This window comes from Schistocerca piceifrons, chromosome 3, assembly GCF_021461385.2.
Source record: "Schistocerca piceifrons isolate TAMUIC-IGC-003096 chromosome 3, iqSchPice1.1, whole genome shotgun sequence".
Lineage (NCBI taxonomy): Eukaryota > Metazoa > Arthropoda > Insecta > Orthoptera > Acrididae > Schistocerca > Schistocerca piceifrons.
The window spans coordinates 407246438-407259567 of NC_060140.1; the positions used below are offsets into that span (position 1 = coordinate 407246438).

Sequence of the window (13130 nt, forward strand, 5' to 3'; positions counted from 1 at the left end):
TTGAAAGCAGCTCTGTCGAAAGTATTGTAAAATCGCGGAAAAATGCTAATTACCAGTTCGCGAAGTAGTACAAAGTGTATTTAAGTGAACGGTGTAGTGGAAGTCGTGTGGAATTTTGGACGCAATATCAAAATTATTGCTTTTGACTGTTAGTTAAAACCGCGTGGCGTGTTGTGCGATCTAAGACTGGAACAGGTATTACGTGTAGAGCAGAGTGCACAACATTTGAGCGAGCATTTTCATAACTAAACGATCCGGTGAGCTCTATCAACTTCGGTAACGGGTGTAAATACCATAAACTGGCTACGTATGTGATTGTGGTGTGGGTGTGAACTTTACATTGTGTTGCCACTTAGTATGGACTCGGCAGTATTAACTGTGATCTTTATCGAAAAACTACACCTGAAAATTTACATTGCCGAGTTAAAACTTTCATTTCAGTAGCTAGCCACATCCCGTTTACCGGACAATTCTATGTATGTTCCGACCTGCAGTAGACAGTAGTGGTCTAGTATTTTCTACTACAGCTTTTAGCTAGACAAATGAACATTGCTGGACACTGGCAGTGCTATAAGAAAGTAACGTCCTGCGCCGCAAAAGGACCTGTTTAATGGTAACTACATGAAATGTATTCGCAGTTTAGAATACGAACAACCATCAGTTGTATAAGGGAATTACGACAGTAAAAATTTGTGCCAGACTGTGACTCGAACCATCTCACTTTAGGCGAACGGTCGCCTTAACTGCTTTGGCCATAGGTGCAGCACTCAGGCCAAACACGAATTTCCATATGTCGCACTGAGCGGGGTAGCGGAGTAGTTAGCACACTGGACTCGCATTCGGGAGGACGAAGGTTCAAACCCGCGTCCGGCCATCCTGATGTAGGTTTTCCGTGATTTCCCTAAATCGTTTAAGGCAAATGCCGGGATGGTTCCTTCGAAAGGACACGGCCGCTTTCCTTCTTTGTCTTCGGTTGGACGCCGTTGTGGTGTTAAGAGTTTAAGTAGAAGTGTATTGTGGCTTTTAAGGACACAGCTCGAACATTATTTATCAGGGGATGCAATATTTGATAGTCGTAATCGTACTGTCCACACATTCCAATTAACCTGAAAAAAACCAGGTGAAGAGTTGTGCAGCGTTTAGTTGCACAAATAAATTCGATAAAAGGTTCAATATTATTTTCCAAAGGTTCGTCGATGTTTTTAGATGTTTCGTATGCTAAAGCACTTCCATAATAACTATGTCTACAACGTGTTAATATAATAAACGTGCCTTTAATTGCAGGTTTCCTGTTTCGAAACCACAGCTTTCAGAAAAATGGTTAAATGCTGTGAGAAGACAAGGTTTCCGACTGACAGAAAACCACTTCGATTCGGAATATTTCGGGAGTGGTTGCCTCCTTCTGAACAGTACAAATTATAGTAGGCTGAAACATGGTGCTGTTCCATCTGTCTTTCCTTTTCCGAATCATATACAGCAGAAAGTAAATTATATTGGTAAATCATAGGGCCTACCTTACTTTAGCCATAGAACTTTAAAGACATTAATGTGTAAGCAGGAGGAGAGTACGTTAACCACCACAATATCCGCTCTTCAATTTCTTCGCTATTCACCACAGAACACTTACGGGATCATGAGGCCTTGTATGTGTGTGTGTGTGTGTGTGTGTGTGTGTGTGTGTGTGTGTGTGTAAGGAGGGGGGGGGGTGCTATATGTAATGTGGCTACACAAAAATCAAAGAAGTGCACATATGTTCTAAGGTATTTCGTGGATACAAGCTTACAATATTTCAAGAAATTTAACACGGGATTTCGGACGTGAGTCAAATATAATCACAACAATCGATATTAAAGATTTGTTTACACTGTATTCGAAGTACAGATACGTTTACACTATATAGCAGTTCCGAGCTTGTGCTCCATCCCAAATGATCTCGTTGTCCCCGGAACGTTAAACATTAATCTCATCCTGCTCCTCCTCCACATATAGTCGTTCCTGCGTCACAACCTGTACTCGTACACGCATTATGTGATCCCCGTACAGGGGAGGAAATTCCAGTTCAAAGTCGCGTCTTGGTATTGGCGGATACAAACGATATTGCAGTGCCTGTGTTGTTAAGAAGAACGACGCTCAGGCACTGCTATACAGTGCAAACGTAACTATCCTTCGAATACGATGTAAATAAATCTTTGATATTGATTATTGTGATTATGTTTGACTGACGTCGGAAATCCCGCGTCAAACTTCTTCAAATATTGAAAGCTTGTATCCACGAAATACCTTAGAACATATGTGCACTTCTTTGATTTTTGTGTAACCACATTCCATGTAGCACCCCCCCCCCCCCTTACCTTACACACACACGCGCGCGCGCGCACACACACACACACACACACACACACACACACACACACACACACACACACACACACAAGGTCCCATGATCCCGTAAGTGTTCTGTGGTGAATAGTGAAGAAATTGAAGAGCGGCTATTGTGGTGGTTAACGTACTCTCCTCCTGCTTACACTTGAATGTCTTTAAAGTTCTATGGCTAAAATAAGATAGGCCGTATGATTTACAAATATATTTCACTTTCTGCTATATATGGTTCAGAAAAGGAAGGACAGATGGAACATGTTTCAGCCTTCTACAATTTATACACTTCAGAAGGAGGCAACCAATCCCGAAATGTTCCCAATCTAAGTCGTTTTCTGTCACTCGGAAACCTTGTCTTCTCACAGCATTTAACCATTTTTCTAAAAGCTGTGGTTTCGAAATAGGAAACCTTTAATTAAATGCACGTTTACTATATTAACACGTTGTAGACACGTTTATTATGGAAGTGCATTAGCATACGAAACACCTAAAAACATTGATGAACCTTTGAAAAAGAATGAACCATTTATGGGAATTTATTTGTGCAATTAAACTCTGCACAACTCTTCTCCTCTTTTTTTCTTTTTTTTAGGTTAATTGGAATGTGAGGACAGTACAATTACGACTATCAAATATTGCATCCCCTGATAAATAAGTTCGAGTTGTGGCCTTAAAAACCACAATACACTTCTACTTAACAAACTCTTACCACCACAACGGCGTCCTACCGAAGGTTCAAAATATCCCGCAATTGCGGGCCCTCGGCAAGAATAGAAAGTTTTACAAGGGTTTTGCACACAGCAAAAAGTTTTCACCAAATGGGAAAATGTGCACAAAGATGGCGATATTACAAGCACAATAAGTGCCAAGGAAATTCTCTGTCAGAGAGAGATAATTTGTATCTACATTGATCTGACAGTAGAAAATTTTCAAAGAATGAAGCTTATTTTATATCCATTTAAAATCAAAGAGCATTAATTACAAATAGAGTTAACAAATGCAGCAACCAGTTTGCTGGGAAATGTAACTTAAATGATATTAAGTAAATATTATTATGTAAATATTGTAGTATACACAGGAAATAAAATAATCGGTGAGAAATAAATAAATATTACGACAGTAGAAATTGCATTAACACATGATGCCTAATTGAAAGGTTAACTTATCTAAATTTTCTACTCTCATATCATTGTATATATTATAATATCTCTGAGAGATTTCTTGGGGATTGTTGTACTTGTGATATCGCCATCTCTGGTGCGTGTTTGTGTGACTTTATGCAACACGGCTATACGCAAATCAAACAAATACCGCATATCAGGTTACCTTCCGTTCGGAAAGCGGTTGCACTCAGTGACTGTTATATCGACTTGCAAATTATAGATTGCAGCAATCAGTCGTCCTTTTTAAATTTTATTATGCAGATCCAGATTTCGCCTAGAAGCTAGCCATTCACTATGCTAAGAATACAAGAAGTACATACTCAGATGATGTCATAAAAAGTTACAAGTAATGGCTTCACTAATATGGTTTGTATATTACACACCACTATTATTTTCACTTAATGCATGTCAGCCCCTGTTGATCGGGCTTCACGTGCAGTTCATTGATTACTACTGTTTGCAGAAGGCAGGCTGTGTGGAGAATACATCGGTTGGTTACATGGCCTTCCGCAAACAGCAGTATTCAACGAACTGTAGGTGAAGCCTGATCAACAGGGACTGACATGCATTGAGCGAAAATAATAGTGGTACGTAATATGCAAACCATATGAGTTAAGCCAATACTTGTAACTTTTTATGACATCATCTGGCTATGTACTCTTTGTATTCTTAGCATTGAGAATGGCTAGCTTCTAGCCGGAATCTGGATCTGCATAATAAAATTTAAAAAGGACGACTGATTGCTGCAATCTATAATTTGCAAGTACCGCATACATTTTAAAGTATTTCGTGGATACAAGCCAACTACATTCCAACAAAACGACTTGAGATTCGATGGGAGTAAAATATAACTACAGGACCCCAGTGATAATGATTTGTTTACACTGTGTTCAAGCGTTATGAAAAAAATTATGTTTCAACAGGTCGTTTCTGAAATCATTTTTTTATGTAGGCCACCGCAATCTCAAGAATCTTTCACCACAAAGGGGAAAGCTAAAATCTTATTTAAACTTTAACTAATGTGCGTCTTGACGTGAACATCCTTTAGAAGATGAATCTGTCGGTTATAAACCGGTTACGACGCTATTCGTGCAAATGAACTGCGTTATCAATAGTGGCTGGTTGCTGCTTTCTTCTTTGAAAGAATGGACTTGTATTTTCAATTTTTGTTTTTGCACTGTATGTGTGGAGTCGGCCCAAACAAATACAACATATGTTTCAAGCGAAGCTCGTTGTCACTGGAAAGCGTAGGTTCCATTTCCGTTACATACTAAAAAGCGTACTTTTGCCTGCCCATTCTATAGATCGGTCCCACATTAGTCGAGTGCGATATTCGTTTAATCGACGTGCATTAACAGGAACAGTAAACACAGAGAATAACCAGTATTGTATAGTATTGTAAGTTAACGGGGGGCGTAGAAACGACGAAGATGCTCCGTCCTCGCCGCAGCCGCAGTGGTCCACAACCCCACGACGACTACCGCAGTCCACTTCACCCCTCCGCCGCCCTACACCGAACCACTCTTTCAGCATTATTGTGCGGTTCGGCCCCCGGTGCACCCCCTCCGTGGAACGTCTCACACCAGACGAGTGTAGCCCTATGTTTGAGTAATGGTGGTGCACGTGTACGTGGAGAACTTGTTTGCACAGCAATCGCCGACGTAGTGTAGCTGAGGCAGAATAAGGGGAACCAGCCCGCATTCGGCGAGGCGGATGGAAAACCGCCTAAAAACCATCCACAGACTGTCCGGCTCACTGGACCTCGACCCAGGTCCGCTGGGCGGATTCGTGCCGGGGACCAGGCGCTCCTTCCCAGCCCAGAAATCCGTACGTTAGACCGCACAGCTAACCGAGCAGAGAGTAACCAGTATTCCAGCAGTGGCTGAGTAGCACTGCCGCAAGGCTGTGACAGTCACCGTGGGCCAAGGCAGTACTCGAGTCGCTGCTTAAGTACTGGTGATTCTCCATGTTTTACTTGTTATTACAGATCCATATCGCGATAGGATAATTACGGGCCTTTGTATCGAATGGGCTCGTAAAATGCCGCTTTAAAAATCATTTTGTCTGTAACAGGAAACAAACCTACGCTTAAGGTCAAGACTGGCCGTCGCATGAGAGACACGATGAGCAGTACTTGTTTTGACTGACTGCAGTCACACAATGCACAAACTAAATTTACAGATATCTGCCGAAAAATCGGAGAAAATGCGCCTGACAACTTTCAGAAGAGACATCCAGCATACACTAACTGCTGGGAAGTATGCAGATGCAGACACCCCAGTGTAATGTAGAACTGATCGCTGATCACGGTATGTAACAAGTGGCGGACCCGCCAATGTGAAAGGAGGCGGGGAGTATTGTGTCATCAGTAGTGAAACTGTAAGAGAAGAATAGATTGGTCAGCACAGCTCATTGAATTCGAACGTGGACAAGTCTTACAAAAAAGAAAAGAAAGGCGCGAAAGTAATGAGAGCTATTAACTAAAACTTAATTAGCGATTTGAGGAAAAATTTAAAATATTTCACGAACGGAAGTTGCTAACTATGTAAACGAAATGTCAAAAGTTCATCTCTTCAAGGCTTAGCTGTAAAAATATACAAGGGTTGGATTTATTTACAGCTCGTACAACATAGATACGTGTTTCTAAGTTTCACTGACCTTCAGAGTAGTCACCAGGACTGTGATAACCCATTGCCAGCGACGTGGCAGTCGTGGGATACTCTTAGCAGTGCCAGTTGTGTTGACAGTTCGAGCGGCGAATTTGTAGCAGTTCTGAAGCGAATGCCGTGAAGTGTTTGCTTCAGTTTAGAAATCGAGCTGAACTCACGAGGGCTTAAGTCAGGGGAGTGCAGTAGGTGGTATGGCACTTAGCAGCCCCATCAGTCAAACAAATCAGTAAAAACTTGCACTGTACGTGCTTGAGCATTGTCCTGCGAAATGATGGCCAGTCCTGCAGAAAGTGTCATCACTTCTGTCTCTAAGCTGGTCGCAGGTTGTGTTCCAAAAGTGAACAGCATAGAGACAGAAGTAAAGACACTTTCTGCAGGATCTGACCATCATTTTTCAGGACAATGCTCAAGCACGTATAGTGCAAGCTGTTACTGATTTGTTTGACTGATGGGGTTGCTAATTGCTATACCACCCACTGCACTCCACTGACTTAAGCCCTCGTGAGTTCAACTCGATTTCTAAACTGAAGGAAACAGAATGAAATTTTCGCTCTACAGCGGAGTGTGCGCTGATATGAAGAGCTGACGAGGTACTGGCGGAATTAAGGCTGTGAGGACGGGGCGTGAGTCGTGTTCGGGTAGACAGTTCGGCGCTAGCGGCCGTGCGAAGCGGAGGTCCGATACTTCCGCCTGTGCGGCGTGTGCGAGTGTTTGTTTACTTGTGGACTTCGTCTGCGCGCGGGCTAGTAACAACGATCATGGCAAACATGTACAGGAAAACTACATTATGATTCAATTTCTGCAAAGACTACCAACGACTAAAGGCTTTAGCAGTGAAATGATTCATTCGAGAGGACGTCAAGATACCGCCAAACGATATTGTCGGAATTCATCTGTCCATCGTTAGTCCCACGGTGTATGTTAAGATGGTAAATGACGCGGCGTGTGAGAGCATTCTACAGGCGACAAAAGCAGGTCTCCGATTTTGCCATAGTGACGGGAATGTCGGCACGGTAACTGTAGAACATGCTGGTCTGGGTGTACGGACAAAACGTGTTTTTGAGCTGCCATTTGAGCTCCCGGCTGACGAAGTTATCGAGGCTTTTAAGCCATACGGCACGGTACAGGTCACACGGCAGAACGCTGGAAACAATTCGCCACATACCCCGTCCTTAACGGTGTGCGACAGATCACTATTGATCTTCAGAAGCATGTACCGCCCTATCTGACAATTGGTGGTTGTCGGGCGGTGGTGATTTACGATGGTCAACCACGTACATGTTCTGGCTGTGGCCAGGAGGGACACCTCAGGTCGAACTGTATGCAACGGCGGATTACGCAACTGCCTTCAGATGTGCGGGAGCCGTCGCCGGCGCTGACAGTACTACCGATCACCTATGCAAAAGCCCTCACTGCGTCCGCTGATGACCGAAAAGACACAACCCCGGTGGGAGATCAAGATGACACTCTCCGAAACATTGTAGCAGACGTCGGGATGACAGAGGATGCTGCTCCATCGAGCATACAATCTACGGCGACAACATCAGATGAGACCGAACTCCCACCAAGCACACCGATAGTACACGAAGCAGTTCCAGCCACTACGGATGCTGTTCCGTCTGGAACGCACTCTGTGACGACAACATCAGTTTCGACCGAACTCCCGCCAAGTACAACGATGGGACTCGAAATACTTTCTGTTCCCACGGATGCTTTTCTGTCGGGCAGCGTGATTCCCTACAATCTGAGGACACGGAAAGAAGATCACGCAAACAACGTTCCCCGAAAAGGAGGAAACGCCGTCGTCGCACGACATCTCCTAGGGATGTCTCCCCTTGCCCCGACGACGATGTGCCTGTGGACCAAGAAGACACAACAGCCTCTACGAAACAGGATGAGGCAATGGAAAATGTTCGATCAGACCCGCAGCGGTCTGTCACATTGACGGTACCGGGACGTGGTGATGCTGAAGAGGAATCACAACCAGTTGGCTCTCCCGACGCAGATGCTGTGGCAATGGACACGAATATATCATTGCCTGCAAAGATGTGGTATGACGGTATTGAGGAGACGCCGGACGTCATACAGAGGCAGCAGGCACTCACGAAGACGGCCTAATAATTGCTGAAGGTGAAGGGAGAGGGGTGAGAGAACGTCTTCTAACTCAGCCTCCAGCGCCGATGCAGGGAGATGTTGTTGCGCATCGACAGAGTGGGATTCAACGCCATGCGAACCGTATTGCGACATTAAATATAAATGACGTGCGTTCACCGGCCAAAATACACCTACTGAAGGAAACGATTTGGGCATCTGATGTGGATATTGCTTTGCTGCAGGAACTCCACACAGCTGCACTCCCATACATCGCAGGCTACCAATCCTATTCGTCACATGGAGATCACAATGGGAGTGGGGTGGCAGTTTACGTGCGAGATGGCTTCCCAGTGGAAAACGTGTGTTACCTTCCGTCGGCCAGGGGAATGGCTTTCACGACGTATGGGACACGCATCATCAATCTTTTTGCACCGTCGGGAAACAATCGGCGACAGGAAAGGGCGCGATTTTATGCAGAAGACATTGCCCCACTTTTCCAAGGGCGTTATGAATGTGTAATAATTGTTGGAGATTTCAACTGTGTTCTCAGCCAAAAAGCCCAATGACCGCAAGCAAACATCAGCCAGGAGTTGCGAATCGTTGTCAACGACCTTGTACTTAGTGACACGTGGGAATTACGACGTGGAGATGCAGCGGGATACACCTATGTGACAAGTCATTCGGCGAGCAGGTTAGATCGCATTTATATCTCACGGGCTCATGCAAATGATGTCCAGGACGCGGAACGCTGGCCATTGGCATTTTCCGATCACAGCGCTTACATCTGTACGGTGCTTCTTCGCCGTAGAGAGGTGTGGAACAGTAAGGCCCCGTGGAAATTAAACATTCAACATCTACATGATCCTGAATGCCGTCACCAGATCCTTGAGACATGGACGATGTGCGAGCGCAGGGTTGGAAGGTATGCGACGAAGCTTGATTGGTGGCTGACTTGTGCTAAACCGGCGCTTCGCCGTACGTTCATCTCATATAGCAGGGAGATGGCAGAATGGCGCCGCCGTACGACCGACTTTTATTTTGCAGCGCTGCGCGACCTGTACGATGGTCCGCCGGGACAGGACGTCTGGATCGAACGCAAAAGGATAAAAGCTAAACTAGTGGCTTTAGCTCGGAAACATCTTCAGGGAACCATGGTGCGCGCCAGATGTCACGATACGATAATGCACGAGATTCCTTCCATGCACCACGTCGTGAATGAACGAAAGCACCGACGACGCGTTTTGGTACGGGAATTAATTACCCGCGAAGACCGAAGAGTGACGCGTCAAGCGAACATTGTCTCTGCATTCGTCGACCATTACCAACACGTCTATCGGGAAGAAGCAGCCCCTGTCGATGACCTCGAACGTATAGCCACGTACGTCTCCCGTACACTGACGGTGGAAGCCGCGGGAACCTTACTGGAAGCCATTAGCTGTGAGGAAGTGCATGATGCGATCGCAAAGGGTGCGTTGAATCGGTCCCCAGGCACTGATGGACTTCCTGCTGAATTTTATCGAGAATTTCGCAACGAAATGGCACCGCGATGGACGGAAATGTACAACGAGATGTTACATTCCGATGCGCCTATTCCACCGGCGTTTATGGAAGGCCTCTTGGTGCCAGTACATAAACCGAAACCAGGAATTACCGTCACACATTATCGCCCCATCACCCTGCTTAATGCCGACTATAAGATCTTTGTATGGTTGCTAGCGTCCCGATGTCGTATGTTAATTCGTAGCGTTCTCTCTCCAGAACAGACGACACCGGGTGCATCGGTGAATGTGCAAACAGCTACTGGCGAATGCCGTGATGTGATAGCGCTGGCGGAGGAGTGCCGGCTTAAAGCGGCGATGGTGGCGGTTGATTTTGACAGTGCTTTTGATAAGGTGCGCCACAACTATCTGTACGCTGTACTGGAACAAATGGGATTTCCAGACCGTTTTACTGGTCTCATTAGAAGGATTTATCGGGGCGCACAATCCTTGGTACAGGTTAATGAGTGTATAGCAGGGCCCATTCAATTCGACGATCCATTCGCCAGGGCTGCCCTCTTTCGATGCTGCTGTTCGTGATAGCGTTGGAACCATTAATTTGGAGGCTAACAAATTCTCTTTCTGGGATGGAACTGCGGGGCTACACCTTCAAATGTCGTGCCTATGCGGACGACCTCCTGCTGCTCGTTCGTTCTGAGGAAGAGGTGAACACGGTCCTTGAACTGTTGTTGGACCACAGTGTGACGGCGGGTAGTGCAGTGAACATGAACAAATCGGCGGCAATGCCGGTTGGAAGGGGCCTTACGCCGGAAGAAATCAGTCCGTTTCCTTATGTGTAACGATTCCGCTATCTCGGCATAGACTTTACCTCATCTGTAAAACATACTGCGGCAGTTAACTACCGATGTATTTTACAGACAACACGTACCATGGTCCGACAACATCTCCTACGGCGCCTTGATCCTTTGCAGCGAGTCGAGTATCTGAACACTTATGTGGTTTATCGAATGGTGCATATTTCGCAGATCCTGCCCCTACCACTCACGCTCGGACGTCGACTTCAATCAGCACTAGGCTATTTTGTGATGACTGGATCGCCCCTCAAGGTGCAATACGCAACGCTCACGCTCCCTATGGACAAGGGGGGACTCGGACTTACGAATGTTCACTGCCGAGCAACGGCGCTCCTTCTAGCCACGATGTACAAGCAATGGCGTAGCGGGCGTGATTCCCTTGCATCCCGCCTACTGGATCTCCTAGTTCCAGCGTCCCTCACACCTCCGGTGGCGGTGGGCAACATTACGTCACATTTTGCGCATGTACCGACATTTATCGTGGAACTTAGTTATATCAGAGACGAGCTTCCGCGCACGAGACCACCATGCACGAAGGATTTTTATGTTTGGCTGCTACGATGGATAAGTCGTAATGTCATTGAACTCAAATACCCCAAGTTGCATTGGCCGAAGATTTGGAGACATGTGCACCAAAAATTCCTTCCTACCTTTGTTCGGGCACTGTGGTTCTCTGTCACCTGTGGCAAGTTCAACACCAACCAACGACTCCATGCAATTGGACTAATAGACACTCCACTGTGCCCGAAATGTCGCCAAGTGGATGACGACCATCACCGCTTAACTTGTATCGCGGTGGAGGACGTATGGCTCCTACGAAGACAGATGGTGGCTTGCTACCTCCGTGTGACCCCGCAACATATTACACCTGCTTCCTTCTTACATCCGGAGAGTGACTACTTTCCGGCGACTAAATCACACTCGATCATCTGGGTCACAGGTTGGACGATCGCGTACCTCTATGGGGATGCTGCCAAGTCGCGACTCGACTTTTGGTATTTCTTGCAGCAAGCCCACAATGATGGTCACACTATCGGAAAATCTTTGCCAACTATCTTCAGGCAGTCTTCCACGACCCCCCACGCAGTTGGGATGCGCCGGGTGCAGTCGGTGTGCACATTTGACAGCTGATAATGAACCTCACGCTTCTCTCACCGTTCCATATATAATGCACATACTATATCATGAAATGATCTACATGTCCCTTTTCACAGAGTGATCTGTATGGAAAATAAATAAATAAATAAATAAAAACAACATCCTGTATCCCTGTTCCTTTACATTTGTGATTTGTTTTACAATGATTTTTTTTTGTTTTTGCAGAGAAAAAAAGACAAAACAAAAAACAAAGAAAAAACAAAAAAGAAAAAAAGGGAAAAAAAGAAAAAAAGTTGGTAGGGCACCTGCCCGCAAAAGGCAAAGGTCCCGAGTTCGCGTCTCGGTCAGGCACACAGTTTTAATCTGAAGGAAACACTTCACGGCATTCGCTTCAGAACTGCTACAAATTCGTCGGGCAACAGACCGCGTCGTTCGAACTGTCAACACAATTGGCACCGCTAACAGTATCCTACGACTTCCATATCACTGGCAACGTGTTATATACAATGCTGGTGTGTACTTTGAAGGTCAGTAAAACTTGAAACACGTACCTATTTTGTACGAGCTGTAAATAAATAGTTTCCACTATTAAAGTTCCAACCCTTGTATGTTGGTTTAGAAATTGTGGAGTTGTTTCTTTCACGTTGGAAAAAATTAAATAAATATCAAATTACAGCATAAGTTGAAGCTTCTCTATTTTCTGTTAACCTATACACTCTTTCTAATAATAGAGTGCAGATCTATATTTAAATATATTATAAAACGTGCTTTCTGAAGAAATCTTGAAAAGCAAAAAATAAATTAAAAATGGCCGTAATTTTTGTGAAATGATCTGTGCAAAAGTAATAAATAAAAGAAGTTAGAGAAACAATCATTTCACAGAAACATCACCGTTATTCTTCTAAATTTTTTTTTCTTTTTTTAACGGCCGCCGCAGTGCTTACTGAGCTGTGTATTTGTGGCGCCGCCCGCAGGCATCCTGCTGTGCTACAGCGTGACGTTCGCGCTGGTGCTGCGGCCGACGGACGTAGTGTGCGGCGTGCAGCGCTTCGGCGCGGGCTTCTGCTTCACCGTGGTGTACGCGGCGCTGCTCACCAAAACCAACCGCATCGCGCGCATCTTCCACGCGGGCAAGCGATCGGCGCGCAGGCCCTCCTTCATCTCTCCGCGCTCACAGCTCTGCATCTGCAGCGCCCTCGTCGGCGTGCAGGTACGTCTTTGCCGAGCTCCTGCCCGCCTGCTAATTGTCACAGAGCGGGAAACTGCAGGGTGGCGCGTATTGCTTCTACTAATTCCAAATGATAACGGAAAAAATAACAAAAACATTGTTAATGCAAGTAGTAATTCAGTTTGTTAATGACAAACAAATACATAAAT

The 13130-nt window shown here is 45.4% G+C and overlaps 1 protein-coding gene across 1 annotated transcript in view; it reads left to right on the forward strand.

Moving 5' to 3' along the window:
- The window catches only part of LOC124789384 (metabotropic glutamate receptor 4-like), an 876620-nt gene that overhangs the window by 769234 nt on the left and 94256 nt on the right, over window positions 1-13130 (forward strand). The window contains exon 10 of the mRNA XM_047256716.1: window positions 12728-12963. Within this exon, the coding sequence (XP_047112672.1) occupies window positions 12728-12963 (236 nt within the window). The remainder of the gene's footprint in view (window positions 1-12727; window positions 12964-13130) is intronic.